At 34.6% G+C, this 18,342-nt stretch overlaps 3 protein-coding genes and 1 long non-coding RNA gene across 5 annotated transcripts; 2 read left to right on the forward strand and 2 right to left on the reverse strand.

Moving 5' to 3' along the window:
• Positions 1 to 219: 219 nt before the first annotated feature.
• Positions 220 to 10,992, reverse strand: LOC125653938 (MTRF1L release factor glutamine methyltransferase-like). The gene is made up of 7 exons (XM_056143147.1): positions 10,659 to 10,992; positions 9,080 to 9,196; positions 5,580 to 5,697; positions 3,164 to 3,269; positions 2,945 to 3,040; positions 2,255 to 2,368; positions 220 to 1,190 (listed from the first exon to the last, which is right to left on the reverse strand). The coding sequence occupies exons 2-7, from the start codon at positions 9,179 to 9,181 to the stop codon at positions 1,160 to 1,162; spliced, it is 567 nt and encodes a 188-aa protein (XP_055999122.1). The 5' UTR covers positions 9,182 to 9,196; positions 10,659 to 10,992; the 3' UTR covers positions 220 to 1,159.
• Positions 9,239 to 11,427, forward strand: LOC130047758 (uncharacterized). Its single transcript, XM_056143146.1, has 6 exons — positions 9,239 to 9,724; positions 10,062 to 10,208; positions 10,385 to 10,426; positions 10,649 to 10,713; positions 10,980 to 11,046; positions 11,203 to 11,427. Exons 1-6 carry the CDS (start codon positions 9,646 to 9,648, stop codon positions 11,406 to 11,408), a joined length of 606 nt encoding a protein of 201 aa, XP_055999121.1. The 5' UTR covers positions 9,239 to 9,645; the 3' UTR covers positions 11,409 to 11,427.
• LOC125653935 (putative nuclease HARBI1) lies at positions 11,048 to 14,095 on the reverse strand. The gene is made up of 3 exons (XM_048883618.2): positions 12,779 to 14,095; positions 12,329 to 12,440; positions 11,048 to 12,050 (listed from the first exon to the last, which is right to left on the reverse strand). Exons 2-3 carry the CDS (start codon positions 12,438 to 12,440, stop codon positions 11,653 to 11,655), a joined length of 510 nt encoding a protein of 169 aa, XP_048739575.1. The 5' UTR covers positions 12,779 to 14,095; the 3' UTR covers positions 11,048 to 11,652.
• Positions 13,812 to 17,305, forward strand: LOC125653942 (uncharacterized). 2 transcript variants are annotated; one of them, XR_007362131.2, is made up of 4 exons: positions 13,812 to 13,936; positions 14,090 to 14,886; positions 15,012 to 15,162; positions 16,279 to 17,305. It is a non-coding gene; the product is annotated as an uncharacterized LOC125653942 (long non-coding RNA). The 2 variants fall into 2 exon arrangements; XR_007362130.2 differs by having other exon boundaries at positions 14,090 to 15,162.
• Positions 17,306 to 18,342: the final 1,037 nt, after the last annotated feature.

The raw sequence follows: 18,342 nt of genomic DNA on the forward strand, positions 1-18,342 counted from the left end.
TTCAGAACCACATAGCTACATTATACAAATATATAATTATATATTGATCGTGTGTTTCAGTATTATGCCTAGATATGAGGGAACAAGAAAATTGGATTTTCATGGAATTTTGGCAGAAATAATATTTGATACGTTTCAAAAGATCTTCACATTCAAAAGCTAAATACATGTAACTGAACCTAATGCTAGGGATGAATGATTAGAACATTACATTAGAGAGTAAATATATTAGAATTTTATTCAGATTGTCATATCTTTGAAGAACATTTTTAGTGCACTAAAATTACAACACCTTCATACAACTGACATTATTAACATCATCATGTACAAACAATCCATACACTCTATACAATATACTCCACTGTACAAGTCAATATCTCTCTATCAGACAGACAAGTCAATATCTCTCTATCAGACAGACACTCTATACAATATATTCCTCTGTACAAGTCAATATCTCTCTATCAGACAGACAAGTCAATATCTCTCTATCAGACAGACAAGTCAATATCTTTCTATCAGACAGACAAGTCAATATCTCTCTATAAGACAGACAAGTCAATATCTCTCTATCAGACAGACAAGTCAATATCTCTCTATAAGACAGACAAGTCAATATCTCTCTATCAGACAGACAAGTCAATATCTCTCTATCAGACAGACAAGTCAATATCTCTCTATAAGACAGACAAGTCAATATCTCTCTATCAGACAGACAAGTCAATATCTCTCTATAAGACAGACAAGTTAATATCTCTCTATAAGACAGACAACTCAATATCTCTCTATCAGACAGACAAGTCAATATCTCTCTATCAGACAGACAAGACAATATCTCTCTATGAGACAGACAAGTCAATATCTCCCTATCAGACAGACAAGTCAATATTTCTCTATCAGACAGACAAGTCAATATCTCTCTATAAGACAGACAAGTCAATATCTCTCTATCAGACAGACAAGTCAATATTTCTCTATCAGACAGACAAGTCAATATCTCTCTATAAGACAGACAAGTCAATATTTCTCTATCAGACAGACAAGTCAATATCTCTCTATAAGACAGACAAGTCAATATCTCTCTATCAGACAGACAAGTCAATATCTCTCTATCAGATTGACACTCTATACAATACAGATGTATATTCCTCTGTACGAGTCAATATCTCTCTATCAGACAAAACCGCTCTCTGTAAGTAAAATAAAATGAAGACATTTCACTATTTACATAACATTAAAAATTATTTAAATTCTAAATGTTCGTAAGTTGAAATTTGCAAATATAATAAGCTTAAATGCATTCTAATCAATCTCTCATCTTTACTTGTGAATAGATGTAATAAGTAATGCACATTCATTTAATTTCGTCTAATATTTTAGCAGTTACATGTAAGTACAAAGAATTCATCACGTGATTATCAGCTTATTTTTTATTTTTTTTGTGTGTGTGTTAATTTGTTTTGCTGTAGGCATTAAAGGTACAAATGCTTCAATTTTATGTTAGATTTTTTTGCATAAAGATACCAATACTGCGGTATTCTATGAATAAAATGAAGAAATAATCTCAATCAGATATATATGTAAAATAGTTTCAAAACACAACCTGTCTTTTTATATACTTTCGATCTGAAACAAATGGAGTGCTGATCACTGACTGTTTTATCCTTACTACTACATCTACAATCTATGAACTCGATGTCTAAACTTACCAAGGCCAATTTTCTTTCCAATTACATGTGAAGAAGGCATGCGCTATGTACATATTATACAAATAAGGCTAACCGAAGATGTGTGAGAGTTAAATTAGTCACAATTAGTCACAGTGTGAGAGTTAAATTAGTCACAGTGTGAGAGTTAAATTAGTCACAGATGAACACAATATTTTGACCTATTCCTTTCATTTGAGATGAAATCAAACAATTTACGCTGCACGAGTCATTTATACTGCCGTTATAGATACACTAACCATGTCAGTGTGAGAAACAAAAACCAATGTAATTATTAATACACGTGTACCTCTAACGATTCATTTTAACTTATAATGTAATAATAAAACACGACAGTAACGAAGACAAGTATTTTGAAACAAAATGAGACAGTTTGGTGTCAATCAATGTCCCACACTCTCTAGTGAAATCCTCAATAGACTTGACAAATTCCTATAGTGACATTGTAGCAATTTTGCCTACCTTCTGGTGAAATCCTCAACAGACTTGACAAATTCCTATAGTGACATTGTAACAATTTTGCCTACCTTCTGGTGAAATCCTCAATAGACTTGACAAATTCCAGTGCACAGTTTGAATCGCTGTTGATGATACTCTGTATCGTCTTGTGCTGCTCCAGACCAGTCTCAAGCCACAGTCTCCTACAAAAACAGAGAGAAAGTTCAACAACAATTTTACTGATAATTCTGCTGTTTGGGGAGGTTTGTCAAAGCTAATACCAGTGTCTGCTGTCAATATATGAAGTACATATACATGTGCTACAATCTTTGCAATATAAGTATCTTTTGTAACAATCTACAGTTTGACACAAATACATGTATGTCAGCATATATCAAAAAACATAAATCCATTTATTTTGTTTATATTGGTTAAATATACTAGTTAATGTTTCATTTAAAGCAAATTTTTCAAATTACAAGTTAATTTTGAACACAATTACACAGTTTCTAGTTTTGTCACATTTCCTTTTGTTTCAAACATGATATTTTCTGTCAAAGAATCTAATTGTAAACAAAAACATGGCTCTTATGTGAGAACTGTATCTCATTTGTAACTCAACTGACATTCAATTGTTTGCTGACCATTAGAAATACCTTAATCAAACATTGTAAACATTAAAAACGGGAAAATACAATTTGAAAATTTTCAGCTCAAATCATTTCAAAGATGCATAACTTTATAAACCAGTGATTGAAACACGTTTACTGAATCCATACCCATTCTTCTTCAATAACATGGGGGAAACGGCTAGCAAATGTCTTATGAAATCCAGTCCATCAGTCCCACCGTCCAACGCCCCCCTGTCTTCATATCTAAAATATGCGCAAAGTAAAAACCGTCAGACAAAACAATCACATCATATAATACATGTCATTCAATTTCATATCCATTGTACAGATTCAGAATGGCACTGAACTGCGTCCAGTGTGTTTTACCTTCTGACCTCTGGGTCAAGGTCATCAATATCTGCTGTGGGTATATACGGAGGGTTGCTAACGATGATATCAAATGGACCAAGTCGAGATAAGTATTGCATAGTCTCTGTAAAACCATCAATGAATGAATTACTATGACTGTTTAAATCAACTGCACTTTTTTTATCATCTCACAACCATGTTGAGAATCATGATGATGTATTTAAAAGTTATGAGAAAAACAGAACAAACTTTCTTGTGTTTTTAAATGCTGATACACACATAGTATTTCAATCCTGATTTCAAAAAATTCAAACATCTTCCACTTTATCATTCCACTACAGCCTAACTTTGTATCCTATGTAGAAGAACGGTGTAAAGCCTGTCATTTCTGACCTTGCAGTGTTACATGTGATTACATGAGGGAATTAAATGAAGAATGCTATACCTTCAACAGATGATGAAGAAATTTCACATTCACAAGAGGCCCACAGACCATATCACTCACCTGAGTCACCTTGGCTCTGCTGTTGTGATTTCTAAAACAGACTTTTATTTCAATCTTTATTACCATATTATAACCCCAACTTAGCACCATAAGGTCACGACATAAACAAAAATTGAAAGTATGGGATAATTAACTTCTAATTTCTAATGATTTTATTCTAATTAAGATAATATTGAGGGTAAGAAATAAAGTAAATTTAATATATTTATGCCATAAATTCTAAATGAATGAAATTTAATTATTTTTTTATTAATCAATCGAAAATGTGTATCCAATATTTTTTTACCCCCGATTGCCCATCACTAGCTCTACCTTAAAGAGTTCAGGAGATATTGAATAGGTTAGTTTTCCTTAAAAGAGGTCAAACTCCAAGATCAGTGTCACAAGGTTAAAATCTTCGGTACCATGTCACAAGGAACATGCTTAGCCTTATGAAATATGAAAGCCCTATCACTCGCCATTCAAAAGTTATGAGCAAGGTTAGAGCTTCAGACAAGACAGACAGACAGACAGACAGGACAAAAAGAGTCGCAGAAAGTTGCAAGGGCATTAGAAAAACTGGAATGTTATCTCTCTTCTAGCACATGTTGTTGGAACAAATGTTCGAAGATCAACTTGCATGAAATACCGTGGATGCTATTTGAATGAACAATTAAATTTCAAAAAACTTGTAAGCAAAAAATGCAGGACCATCTCATTGAATATATTCCAAATTAGACAAATTCATAAATAACTAACGCAGGATTCGTGCAGACAGTTAATACAACCTTTATTGATTAGTCATCTTGATTATACTAACAGTGTGCTATACTGCCTACCAAATTGTACTTATTCAAACGACTGCAACTCCTTCAAAATCATGCTGCAAAAGTTGTTTTAAAATGGAAATCTACTGACAGTTCAAGAGAAGCCCTAAAGAGTCTGCATTGGTTACCTGTCCAGTATATTTTAGAATCAAATTTAAGATTGCTTGTATCGTTTTTAAATGTCTCAATGAGAGTGACACTCCTTTATATCTTAACAATATGTTGAGCATGAGAAGGTCAGCCTATGACACCCAATCTGTTGACGTTGGAACCAAAACACTCATTATTCCGGCCGTTAAACGAAAAACGTTTGCATCAAGACCATTCTCACTAGCAGGACCAACCGTGTGGAACGAGCTGTCACAAAATATTAGGACAATAACTAAATATACCTATTTTAAACGCCATCTGAAAACATTTTATTTCACTACTGCCTTTTACTAACTGTTACACACATGTCAATTTCACTATATTACGATATTAACTTTTTTACTTGTGTAATGTTTTACTTCTGTACAGTGCCTTTGATATCTTTTATTATAAAATTGTGCACTTTATGAATTGTAATAATAAATTGTGATAATAAGAATCCACACATTTTGGAAACATTTGCACTTGGATCTGATTTATGGTAGTGTAGCCCAGTGGTTCTTAAGAAGAAGATTTTTAAATGATCCCAAACCAATTTTGCCTTTTCTTAATTATCTCCCCTTTTAAGGAGGCATGGACCTTCATTTGAAGAAACTAAAATCTCCTTTACCAAAGAAGGATTTGTACCAATTTTGATTGAAATTGGCTCAGTGACGTGGTTCTGGAGAAGAGGAAAATGTGAAAAGTTAACAGACAGACCATGAACAGACAGACGACAGACAAAGGAGTTAAAGGTCATCAGAAAAAGCTCACATGGGCGGGCTTTTAGCTCAGGTGAGTTAATACGATGTCTTCATCAAGGTAGGATAAATTCCTTATCAATCAAAATGGAGGAATTATATTAATCTATTTCATTATATTTTTTAAATTTTAGGACTCGTAAGTATATCACGGTTTTCTCACCAGTAGTTTCTCCATTTTTCGCCTCAAATCACACAATGATAATGATTGATCACGAGCGCCACTAACAAACCTGCACTTTTGAAATCCATGTTAAGGACAACAGCTCTCCCCTGCACTTGATGCTTGGTCAGGTTCTCCAGCGTAAGGTCACAGGCAACACGGCTGATATCACATGCCACGGCTGTCATCTGCAGGAATAGCAACCAAAAGTTAGAACATAGGTCCCCATAGGTTATGATACATAAATACAGACTGCATCAAGCCATAAATACAGACTGCATCAAGTTATAGATATCCTACATAAATACAGACTGCATCAAGTCATAAATACAGACTGCATCAAGTCATAAATACAGACTGTATCAAGTTATAGATATCCTACATAAATACAGACTGCATCAAGTTATAGATATCCTACATAAATACAGACTGCATCAAGTCATAAATACAGACTGCATCAAGTCATAAATACAGACTGCATCAAGTTATAGATATCCTACATAAATACAGACTGCATCAAGTTATAGATATCCTACATAAATACAGACTGCATCAAGTTATAGATATCCTACATAAATACAGACTGCATCAAGTTATAGATATCCTACATAAATACAGACTGCATCAAGTTATAGATATCCTACATAAATACAGACTGCATCAAGTTATAAATACAGACTGCATCAAGTTATAAATACAGACTGCATCAAGTTATAGATATCCTTTGTTTACAAACTTGCCATGAAGCGAAGAATATCATTATTGTACTTAAGGTATGACAATAACTACAAATTCTTCAGCAACATGCATGTAAATAGGATAATTATATTATTATGATGTTTATTGTGATCTTCAGTTTATGGTTTTCTAGAAAAAACACACTGAGTTCATTTGAATAATTTCATGTATAATTGTAATACTGGATTTGAAATGGAGAGAAAGAGAGAAAGTGAATGATAGAGAGATGACAAATGATCCACACTTGTGTCAATATGCAAGGAGACTAACGTAAGTATATGACATTGTGATATGTGTGTCTGTGTGTGCTGTATACAGTTTGTATGAGTTGATATGTGTGTCTGTGTGTGCTGTATACAGCTTGATGAGTTGATATGTGTGTCTGTGTGTGCTATATACAGCTTGTATGAGTTGATATGTGTGTCTGTGTGTGCTGTATACAGCTTGATGAGTTGATATGTGTGTCTGTGTGTGCTATATACAGCTTGATGAGTTGATATGTGTGTCTGTGTGTGCTGTATACAGCTTGATGAGTTGATATGTATGTCTGTGTGTGCTATATACAGCTTGATGAGTTGATATGTGTGTCTGTGTGTGCTGTATATAGCTTGATGAGTTGATATGTGTGTCTGTGTGTGCTGTATACAGCTTGATGAGTTGATATGTGTGTCTGTGTGTGCTGTATACAGCTTGATGAGTTGATATGTATGTCTGTGTGTGCTATATACAGCTTGATGAGTTGATATGTATGTCTGTGTGTGCTATATACAGCTTGATGAGTTGATATGTATGTCTGGGTGTGCTGTATACAGCTTGATGAGTTGATATGTATGTCTGTGTGTGCTATATACAGCTTGATGAGTTGATATGTATGTCTGTGTGTGCTATATATATAGCTTGATGAGTTGATATGTGTGTCTGTGTGTGTATGTCTGTGTGTGCTATATACAGCTTGATGAGTTGATATGTATGTCTGTGTGTGCTATATACAGCTTGATGAGTTGATATGTGTGTCTGTGTGTGTGTGTCTGTGTGTGCTATATACAGCTTGATGAGTTGATATGTATGTCTGTGTGTGCTATATACAGCTTGATGAGTTGATATGTGTGTCTGTGTGTGTGTGTCTGTGTGTGTATGTCTGTGTGTGCTATATACAGCTTGATGAGTTGATATGTGTGTCTGTGTGTGTATGTCTGTGTGTGCTATATACAGCTTGACGAGTTGATATGTATGTCTGTGTGTGTATGTCTGTGTGTGCTGTATACAGCTTGATGAGTTGATATGTATGTCTGTGTGTGTATGTCTGTGTGTGCTGTATACAGCTTGATGAGTTGATATGTATGTCTGTTTGTGCTATATACAGCTTGATGAGTTGATATGTATGTCTGTGTGTGCTGTATACAGCTTGATGAGTTGATATGTGTGTCTGTGTGTGTATGTCTGTGTGTGCTATATACAGCTTGATGAGTTGATATGCATGTCTGTGTGTGCTATATACAGCTTGATGAGTTGATATGTGTGTTTGTGTGTGCTGTATACAGCTTGATGAGTTGATATGTGTGTCTGTGTGTGCTGTATACAGCTTGATGAGTTGATATGTGTGTCTGTGTGTGTATGTCTGTGTGTGCTGTATACAGATTGATGAGTTGATATGTTTGTCTGTGTGTGCTGTATACAGCTTGATGAGTTGATATGTATGTCTGTGTGTGCTATATACAGCTTGATGAGTTGATATGTATGTCAGGGTGTGCTGTATACAGCTTAATGAGTTGATATGTATGTCCGTGTGTGCTGTATACAGCTTGACGAGTTGATATATATGTCTGTGTGTGCTATATACAGCTTGATGAGTTGATATGTGTGTCTGTGTGTGCTGTATATAGCTTGATGAGTTGATATGTGTGTCTGTGTGTGATATATACAGCTTGATGAGTTGATATGTGTGTCTGTGTGTGCTGTATACAGCTTGATGAGTTGATATGTATGTCTGTGTGTGCTGTATACAGCTTGATGAGTTGATATGTATGTCTGTGTGTGCTATATACAGCTTGATGAGTTGATATGTATGTCTGTGTGTGCTATATACAGCTTGATGAGTTGATATGTATGTCTGTGTGTGTATGTCTGTGTGTGCTATATACAGGTTGATGAGTTGATATGTGTCTGTGTGTGTTGTATACAGCTTGATGAGTTGATATATGTGTCTGTGTGTGCTATATACAGCTTGATGAGTTGATATGTGTGTCTGTGTGTGCTATATACAGCTTGATGAGTTGATGTGTGTCTGGGTGTGCTGTATACAGCTTGATGAGTTGATATGTATGTCTGTGTGTGCTGTATACAGCTTGATGAGTTGATATGTATGTCTGTGTGTGTATGTCTGTGTGTGCTGTATACAGCTTGATGAGTTGATATGTATGTCTGTGTGTGCTGTATATAGCTTGATGAGTTGATATGTATGTCTGTGTGTGCTATATACAGCTTGATGAGTTGATATGTATGTCTGTGTGTGCTGTATACAGCTTGATGAGTTGATATGTATGTCTGTGTGTGCTATATACAGCTTGATGAGTTGATATGTATGTCTGTGTGTGTATGTCTGTGTGTGCTATATACAGCTTGACGAGTTGATATGTATGTCTGTGTGTGTATGTCTGTGTGTGCTGTATACGGTTTGATGAGTTGTCCATACTGTATGTCCTTCCTCTTAAGTGTGTTGTCTGTATGTCTTCCCTGCTCAGTATGTATGTGTTTCATGTTTAATGTGTTGCTTGTATGTCTTCCGTGTACATCTTTTGCAATAAATAAGTCAAAAAAGGAAAAGGAAATTACCCAAGGCAGTTTGGACAGTAAGCACAGAGTTACTGCCCCTGATCCACAGCCCACCTCCAGGAATGTCCGACAAGACTTATTCTGTCCCACATGTTGTATCATATACTGAACCAGTTCCTGTAGAAGTTCATAGGAAGCATGTGAACAATCTGTGTGAAACTGAATATCAGGGAACTTATAGATTATTTATCAAATTTATGTTATCACATGCTTAGTGATAAACTTCAGTTATTTTTTCCTTCTTTTCATTACTTGAATCTAGAGCCCATACATTTCTGTGTAATTCTTCATGATTATCTTTTAACTAAATAACTGTGTCATGATGTGTTTTGTTTAAACATTAAAGTTTGTTATTTAGGCCTTGACATGTATTGTAATAAAATGGTTTTTTTAATAGCTTGCAATTATATATAAGTCAAGTGACAACGTCGTTCATGCATCAAAATTCATAAAATGAAGGTGGAATAAATAGAATACTACATAGAAAGGTCCCCGGTACAATCCCCATTTTCATCATATTATTTTTTTTAAACTTGAAATTAAATTTCCTCTCTTACAGTAATGTAATGCTTTGTAGACAATTCGACAACAAGATGAGAGGTCTAGAGGAAGTGAAGAAAAAATATTACAACATTAAACAGAGAAGTATGAAAAAGAATTTATCAATTTGTATTAAATTTAGCAATAGAAACAGTGCAGTACATATTAATGATGTTAATTAATTTTGTGAGCATACTATACTTATTGTCATGCATGTATTTTTGCTGAATATACATGTATCAAATCAATCTGAAGTTTTGGAAGTATATTAATATATTAATATTTTTAACCAATATTATCTTTTTTTATCATTATCATTATTGTTCATTTATTTTATTGTATGGTATTTTGATGAGATTATAATTTTTTTTTTAAATTAAAAACCTTATTTGAATAATTCAATCATATATTGTGTAAATCTCTTGCATCTATTTTCAATTAGGCAAAGAAAAACTTGATTCAGTCAAAAAGCCCAAGACAGGAGGAGGTCCACCCCTCCCACCACTAACACCTGGGGAAGAGACTTTTCTGAACTTGTCAGTAGGCCAACCAAATGTCCATGGTTTAAATGGAGGTGTTGATACTGACGGTACATATACATGTAGAATCACGATTCAATCTCAGACTTTTAAGCTTGAATTTATCCAAATTTGAAAGGTATATTTGTATTCACCTGAGGATGGATGTTAAAATCCAGAAAGTGCTAGTGATTTGAATATATATAATTTGTTGTATGTACTGATATTGTGAAATTGTTGATTATAGAGCAGCAGATTCTTCAATCAACACCAAAGTCACAAGAGCAAGGTATCAATCAATATCATTTAAAATTCATGGGGATAATGTAATTATTCTACAAAAGAGATATGATTTTTCCTAACAACATATATATTCATGCTGGCCAGAGCATTTTGTTGATTATAACTTTGCCAAGTCATCATTTGAAACTAAAGGTAATCAAAACCATCTCTATTGAAAATGTTTGAAATATACATACAAAATTATATTGTATATTTATTAAATTTCAAGCACCATGTACCTCAGATAGTGTGTCCCATCAGCAGCCACAGGAAAACATGGCATCATTGACTATGGTAATTACATGCATACTGTTATAAAGTAAAAAATGCTTTTTTAAGGGGTGGTTAAATATTTCCAATTTTCCATGTGTTTGTTCGCTTATAATTTTAAGAAAATGTAAATAATATGCTCTATTATATATTTGTATAAGTCATCCGTACATGATCATATTGTCTTATCTTAATTAATTGTAAATGTTAATGAGCTTCATTGTGCTGTTTTTTGGTTTTTTTTATTTCCATGCAATTTTGTTCTAAATCCTTTTAATATTCATAATCAGAATGAGACATCTGGACACCAATGTGTTATTTCCACAAGCACAACTGATAGGAGGAAAGGAAAAAAAGGTTTGTTTTATTCACATGTTTATTTCAACCACCACGATTAATTTTCATCAAGTTATTCCTAGTGGATATTAACAAAGTACTCATTTAATCACATGATACATGTATGTCCAGTTGATATTAGTATCTATGATAATAATTGATATTCAAACATTGTAGTAACTGATTCCAAGAGAAAAATACTGGAGGAATTAGAGGAAAGGAACTTAAGTCTGGATAACAAAAGGTTGGAAGAGGAGATATTAAAAGTGAAGGAGAAACGAGAAGTTTTAACCTTGCAGAAGGAAGTCCTTCAGATGAAAAAACAGAAATTAGTTTTTGAAATCCAAGCAAACTATCCCAGTTTTCTGGAGATGGAGATGTGAGAAGTAAATTCAAATTGAAAGATTAACTGAGAGAGAGAGAGAGAGAGAGAGAGAGAGAGAGAGAGGAAGCTAATGAGAGGGAGAGAGACAGAATGAGAAAAAACAGTGGGAGACAGAGAGAGTTGTTGTTTTTGAGTGAGAAAAACAGATGATGTGTTATGAAGGAGAATAAAGTTATATTTCTAAATTTCAAACAGTTTGAATAGTCCTTTATGATACTTAATCTACTGAAATACATCTGTAATTAAAAAAATCCATTGGTGATGGTAGCTCGCTTCAGAATACCATCATTCCTGGTGGGTGCAGCTGGGCCCTGTACTACCTGTGCTTGGCAGTCTCTAATATTGATAGTTATGCAGTCGTCACTGATCCTAGTGTCCTGTCTGTCTATGGCTATGTTGTGTAGAATACAAGATGCTGTGATGTACACTATTGCCTGCTCTGGTGATGTCCTTAGACCAAAATGAAGGGCTTGGAACTTCCTCTTCATGATTCCAAATGTCTGTTCTATTAGAACCCGTGTACGGCATAAACTCGCATTAAACCTCTCCTCAGCAGGTGTACGTGGTGTCAAGTAAGGGGTCATGAGGTATCTGGTGAGGGGATAGCCAGAGTCACCCAGTAACAGGCCATCATGAATACCTATGAATTTTAACACATTCACATGTACATACATTAAAATTTTGCATAATTAAATAACTTGAAGTAACTTAAATTAACCATGCCTGTAGGTCACCACAGCATATGTTGTACATGTCACTTAACTGTAACAGAGTTATAAGTGGATTGTGTTGAATTATCACACATGGGTAAATATTAATTACATAAATTATTTAATGCCATAATATTTCTTTTAAATTAAATATAATTATTCTTTAGTTGATGTGTATATGTTACATGTAGTAATATGTAGGTTTTACCATTTTCAAACTGCTGACAGAGGGATGATGTTCTCCATATTCTGGAATCGTGGCAAGAACCTGGCCATCTGGCACAAAGTGAAGTTACCCTGAAATTGGGATCACACACCATCTGAAATTTACAACTGTACATATATAATAGATCTATGAATAATTATATACTGTCAAACCACTAGTTATATTGAATGAGTTGGTTTCACTACATTATATGGCATCCAAATGTTTGTTGGGGTGGGGGGGGGGGTATTTGAATTAAAAACTTTTAAAAAACCACACTAGGAATGATTCCTTTAGTTTGTACAAATTATTTCATGCATATAAATTCTACAAGTGTGGTATACATGTGAACTACATGGATGTTGGTAATAAAAAGTGCAACACTTTTAGGCCTATATCATTACATAGTAATTAATAAAATGTACTCATTCGAACAATTCATATGCATTATACCTGAACATTAAGGCTGTGGAACCCTTTCCTGTTGACATAGTCAGCCTCATTCTCAGTTGGTGTACAGATTTTAATTTGTGTCCCATCAACACAACCCAGAACTTTAGGGAATCCTAGAAAATGTGTATATTATAAATTTATGAATATAAGTTCATTTCTTATATGAAACAGTTATTGATATCTTGTAATTTGAATTATTTTCATAAATGACAATGGCTATTTATTCTTTACAAAAGACATTTGAGGGAAAAAAACTTAATATATATGAATTGATTTATGCAAATAAATTAGTTAAAATGTACGGAAGCGATAGGTGCCAGGGTATAGAATTAATATTCATATAATTCCAATGTTATTTATTACAATTGTTTTGATTGGACAAAAATAAAACTGAACAAGAGTTTATACATCAATAAATCCGAAAACGCGATGTATTCATACACGCCTGAAAACAAATAACATAGTGCGGGGAAACTATTCAAATTTTTTGCAATTGTAAATAAAGTGAATGAATTGGAATTATAAGAATCAAACATTCGCACTTTTATTCAGTTTGTGAGTAAAATGTCCGGAGTTTACACATCGATAAATTCTTCAAAAAGAATGTTTAATCCTATAATTAACTGGCGGCCGGCACTTTATTCATATGGTGGCTGCCAGTTAATTCATATAACTTTGAAAAACGATGCTGCAATTGTTTGAAATGAATTTTTATCAAATGACAATTATAATGACAGACACAATTTGAAAATTCAATAACCTCTTTGAGGGGGGGTGGGGGGTGTCTTGTCTGGCTATGTTGTTAGATTAAACAATGAAAACTATAACTTTTCAATAAATGTACTTTCAGGCTAAGGTGCCCATGTCAAATTCATGTGTAATAAATAAATCATAGATTACAGTGTATATATTTCATATATATGTATGATACGAATGTATTAGTATGTGTCATGTCCTAAGGGTTTCAAAAAATATTTCATAGTCAGTTATGGCAATTTATTCATTTAAACCAATTCAAAAGACTATTTGTTTAGTTGGATCCGCCACCTTTCAAAATAACATTGTGCAGTTATCGCCCTTACGGTGGAGCTCTTCTTATCAATGCGATATCAACACTGGAAGACTCACTCTGAGAAGAATTTTGTGAATTTACAGCGGGTAAGCATTCTTTGGGATGTTTTTATGGATGTAGTGTTGTTTTGGATATTTGTTTAATCGTATGCATTGTATTTGGCTCTTAGGATTGATGCATATAATTCACTAAAGTTATGAATATCATGGCAGCGCATCTAACGCTACTTCCATTTTCAGATTATATATAGAACTTGCCTGCAACTCTCCTGAAACCCTCCTTTACTTTAGTAGCCATCTCTCCGACCGGAAACTTTATGTAATCGGAGAAAACATCAACAACGGCCCTTGCTACAGATTTGACCGCTCTTCCAGCTGAGGATTCGGACACGTTCAGACTATCTCCAATGAGTCTCAGGTGGGCCCCCGTGGCAACGAAACGCAAAAATAGTAGAACTTGAATCAGAGGAGGAATAGGGCGGTTCCTGACAGTGTCTGTCTCCAGGCGATTACCAACTCCATTCAAAATGAAAACAATACTTTCTGGTGAAAAGCGGTATCTTTGGAAGATTTCATCCTCCTCCAGACTCTCAAGAGGATTACTAAGGTCCCGAAATACCCGAGGTCGTCTTAAAATGCGCCGATTTTGTCTCCGCTGACGTCTGCGTCTGATCATAGCAGCCATTTTTAATGTTTGAGAACGTTCTTAAGTCTGCATTTTTGTAGACTCAAATATTTGAGAATAAAACTGATTTTGAGAATTTTTTTTGTGCTCAACCTTTTTATGACGGCCGCTGAGTCTGAGAATGGGGAAGTTGAGAACATTCTCAGACTTGAGAATATTCTCAGACTTAAGTATGTTTTATGACGGCGGGGCCTGGTCTCAAAGCAATCGTTATACTTATTTAACAACCATGACTAGTATCAAATTCTTCATACGGTTCCTCATTGTCAACTGTCACGAAAACCTCTGTTTTAAGGTCTCATCCGAAGGACCCATGACCTTCTCTTCTTTCTGGCGAACACTTGGCGATGAAGTAATTACTGCTCAAGTTAAAGGATTCTGTTCTAGCATGTCTTGACACCATAAAGCATTTAGATAATCAATGTACAGATGTTTCAGCTTAGTTGTTTAGTGAAGTACGTAATTTTTCTGTTTTAGGAATTATAAATACTGCAAAACTTCATAGAGTTAGGTTCCCATATGATCTTTCGAGAGTAGTTGACAATTTCCATGCGACACTTACAAAGGAACTCTGTTCATCCCCGGAAAATGCTGTCTTTCTTCCCAGAAAACTGGAAGTTCGTTCAAGGTAAGGATGATTTTTGATTGATTGATTGATTCTTTATGTTTTCCGCCACACTCAACAATTTTTCAGTTATAAGGTGGCGCCCATTTTTTTGTTGGTGGAAGAGAGAACCTAGATACAATGCACCTGGGAAGAGACCACCGACCTTCCGAAAGTAAACTGGGAAACTTTCTCACTTACCGGCGCGAGCAGGATTCGAACCCGCGCCGACAGAGGTGAGAGGCCGTGTGATTTTGAGCGCGATGCTCTAATCACTCGGCCACGGAGGCCCCTCAGGATGATTTTTGTATACTTGAATAAGATAAGACAAATTAAATTCTGTACATTAATATGAATGTCATGTCTAAGCTTTTTATCTTTGTATCAACATAAATTTTAAAGTTGCGTTAAAAATTGATAAAGCTTTAGAAGGTCACTTGCTACAAAATTTCTTCACAAATGATGATGAAAATGGATACTACATGTAGATATATGTTTATGTAAGTGAAATGAATAGATTTCACTGCAGGGAAGTTAACTTGATTTTTATCACGTTTTCTCAATAAACAGTGGGATAATCTTGTATAGATTTACATAGTTAGGGATGATATTTTACAATTTTGAACATCATAAATAATATACAAGTTCCAAATATTTTAAGATCGAGTTTAATGATTGCAACCAGAATAACTCAACAAATAAAGCATATATATTTTAAACCCTTGCATATATTTTATGTAGCAAGTGTCCTACATAAAGAAATTTGAAAGTTCTATTTAAAAGATTTACTGACGTGTGTTTGAGTAGCTAAAATTCAATAATGACAGGGAGACTTGTCTTTGTCGTGAAACAGCACGAGGGTGGTCATTTTTACATAGATGAAAGAAAACAACGAAAAACAAAATCTGATTATGGCTAGCCCAAGGACTATCGTAAAGTTACGAAATTCTAAAAGTTTACGATGAACTCTGGAACTTAGAAAAGCCTAAGCCTGGGTGTTATTCAAAGTATTTAGGAACATATCCCTGTATTCTCTATAGGATTGTTTTAGATTGAGTAATGCTTATTATGATAATGAACATTAATATATTCACCTTTTTCTCATGTTTTTAACTTATAATTCAATGCTACGATTTTCAGCGACGAACCTCGTATCCTTCTGCAGTATCACGCTTCTTGTCAAAAAACAACAGAAAGCACAAGGGGCGAGAAAACAATAGAAAGCACAAGGGTGGGGAAACAGTGACCATTCTCTGACCTTCAACCAAGGACAAATTAAAAGAATAACCTTATAAAATTTTAACTGAATATGTTTATTTTCCTATCGTTGTGTTTTAATTTCTTTTACATTATATAATATATTTCAGTCAAAAAGAATGATTTAATTTGTAAATCAGTGTAGCATATGCTTAGGTAAACTTACTATCTTTTTATTCAGAATTAGATTGTTGTTGTTGTTCAGTAAACCGACAAGATATGATTTGTATTTAATGTCAAACCTCTTCAAATATATGTTATCCCCCCTACAATTAGGGTTAACAGCACTAATTTTACAATAATATTGTTCAAAGGGGAAAAATCAAAGGATTACTAATGAAGAAATCTGTGGCTAAATCGAAAAAGTTCCGCCATTTTGATTCTGATAGTGTGGTAGACCATTGTATTTTAAAAGATGAGTTACAGAGGTGGGTCTAGAGGAGGGGGTTATGGGGGTTGTATATCAGGCGCGGATCTAGAGGCGGGGTTACGGCGATCGTACCTGAGGTGGTGTTACGGGGGTTGTACATCAGTGGCGGATCTAGAAGCGGGGTTATGGGGGTTGTACATCAGAGGCGGATCTAGAGACGGGGTTATGGGAGTTGCCACCAATCCCTTTGGTCGAATTATTTTCAAAAATGGTAATTAGTCATCAGTAGAATTATCACGTTAAACATCACTTTAAGTACAAGCATTGTAATGCAATCATATCATTTATATAGTATTTATCATTGTATGCATTATATATTTCATATTGCTCATATTCAAGTATAATACCATCTGGTAGGCATAAAAATGTCAATAATGTATACATGTTGTAAAACAATTAAATTTGATGTGATAACATTCTCTACCTCCTATTGTGCACAGATTTGTATTGCAATTCAATTTATTAAAACATACTGCATAATTACCGCCTTTTTCACGTTCGGTGTACAGTGACATGTACATGTATCACATTTCATATTGAGAATTAAAATATTCAATGTAGGAAATGTAGACGCAGTAATATAGTTGATTTCTAAATTTTTAATTCTAATCACAAGAATGCATTATCAAGTATAAGGTCATAAAAAGGCAAGACGGGGAGAAATGAGGACAGGAATTTATTTTCACCTGTCAGACTGAGTGTTTGGTACCCTGTTGACACATACGCCATTGCTTCACACATAAAAGGCGGTCACCTGAATGCTCTTTTGCAAAGCGTATTGGTGAACAATGAAATAATTTCAAAAGATATCGAATGTTATGATGAAAGGTGAAAATAGCCAACAGTGATCAATCTCATAACTCCTATAAGGAATACAAAATAGAGAGTTTGGCAAACACGGACCCCTGGATATACCAGAGGTGGGATCAGGTGCCTAGGAGGAGTCAGCATCCCCTGTCGACCGGTCACACCCGCCGTGAGCCCTATATTTTGATAAGGTAAACGGAGTAATCCGTAGTCAAAATCAGTGTGCCAATAACGGTCTGAAAATCGGTATGAAACACGTCACAGTGTTTGACCCAATGATATGTTGAATTGGCAAACTAGATCGTTATAACGACCATGCTGGCTTAAAACAAGACCGTTGAAACCCCTGTAACATCAATGTGTTTGTCAGTGGCCTGTCCTGATTTTAAAAATGATCATATGCAGAACAAGCTTTTGTGTTTAGAATCAGTTGAGATATATAAACACCATAAGTAAATGATAATGGAACATTGCTACATAATTTTGGGAAGTTGACGATGGAGATGCTGAAAACATCCCATTTGCCATATAGTTGAGTTTTTAGTTTAACGTTAATATTTATTTTTCAATAAAAAAGTATGAAGCAGATCAGGAAGAATTTTTTAAGAATCCAAATGCCATATGTAGTAGCACAGTACGTTTGAAATTTCCCCTTCACAGCTGTTAATATTTTCGTGGGGAGCTAAGATGAGGGGGAGGGGGGGGGGCTT

Source organism: Ostrea edulis, chromosome 7 (genome assembly GCF_947568905.1).
Source record: "Ostrea edulis chromosome 7, xbOstEdul1.1, whole genome shotgun sequence".
Lineage (NCBI taxonomy): Eukaryota > Metazoa > Mollusca > Bivalvia > Ostreida > Ostreidae > Ostrea > Ostrea edulis.

Coding starts and splice junctions, on each gene's coding strand:
- LOC125653935 (XM_048883618.2), bottom strand. CDS start 12,440: ATGGTGTGTGATCCCAATTTCAGGGTAACTTCACTTTGTGCCAGATGG. Junction 12,051..12,328: donor CTGTCAGCAGTTTGAAAATG/GTAAAACCTACA, acceptor TAAAATTCATAG/GTATTCATGATGGCCTGTTA.
- LOC130047758 (XM_056143146.1), top strand. CDS start 9,646: ATGCTTTGTAGACAATTCGACAACAAGATGAGAGGTCTAGAGGAAGTG. Junction 9,725..10,061: donor TTACAACATTAAACAGAGAA/GTATGAAAAAGA, acceptor ATTTTCAATTAG/GCAAAGAAAAACTTGATTCA. Junction 11,047..11,202: donor TAGGAGGAAAGGAAAAAAAG/GTTTGTTTTATT, acceptor CAAACATTGTAG/TAACTGATTCCAAGAGAAAA.
- LOC125653938 (XM_056143147.1), bottom strand. CDS start 9,181: ATGATACAACATGTGGGACAGAATAAGTCTTGTCGGACATTCCTGGAG. Junction 3,041..3,163: donor CTTGACCCAGAGGTCAGAAG/GTAAAACACACT, acceptor CGCATATTTTAG/ATATGAAGACAGGGGGGCGT. Junction 2,369..2,944: donor ATGTTATTGAAGAAGAATGG/GTATGGATTCAG, acceptor CTGTTTTTGTAG/GAGACTGTGGCTTGAGACTG.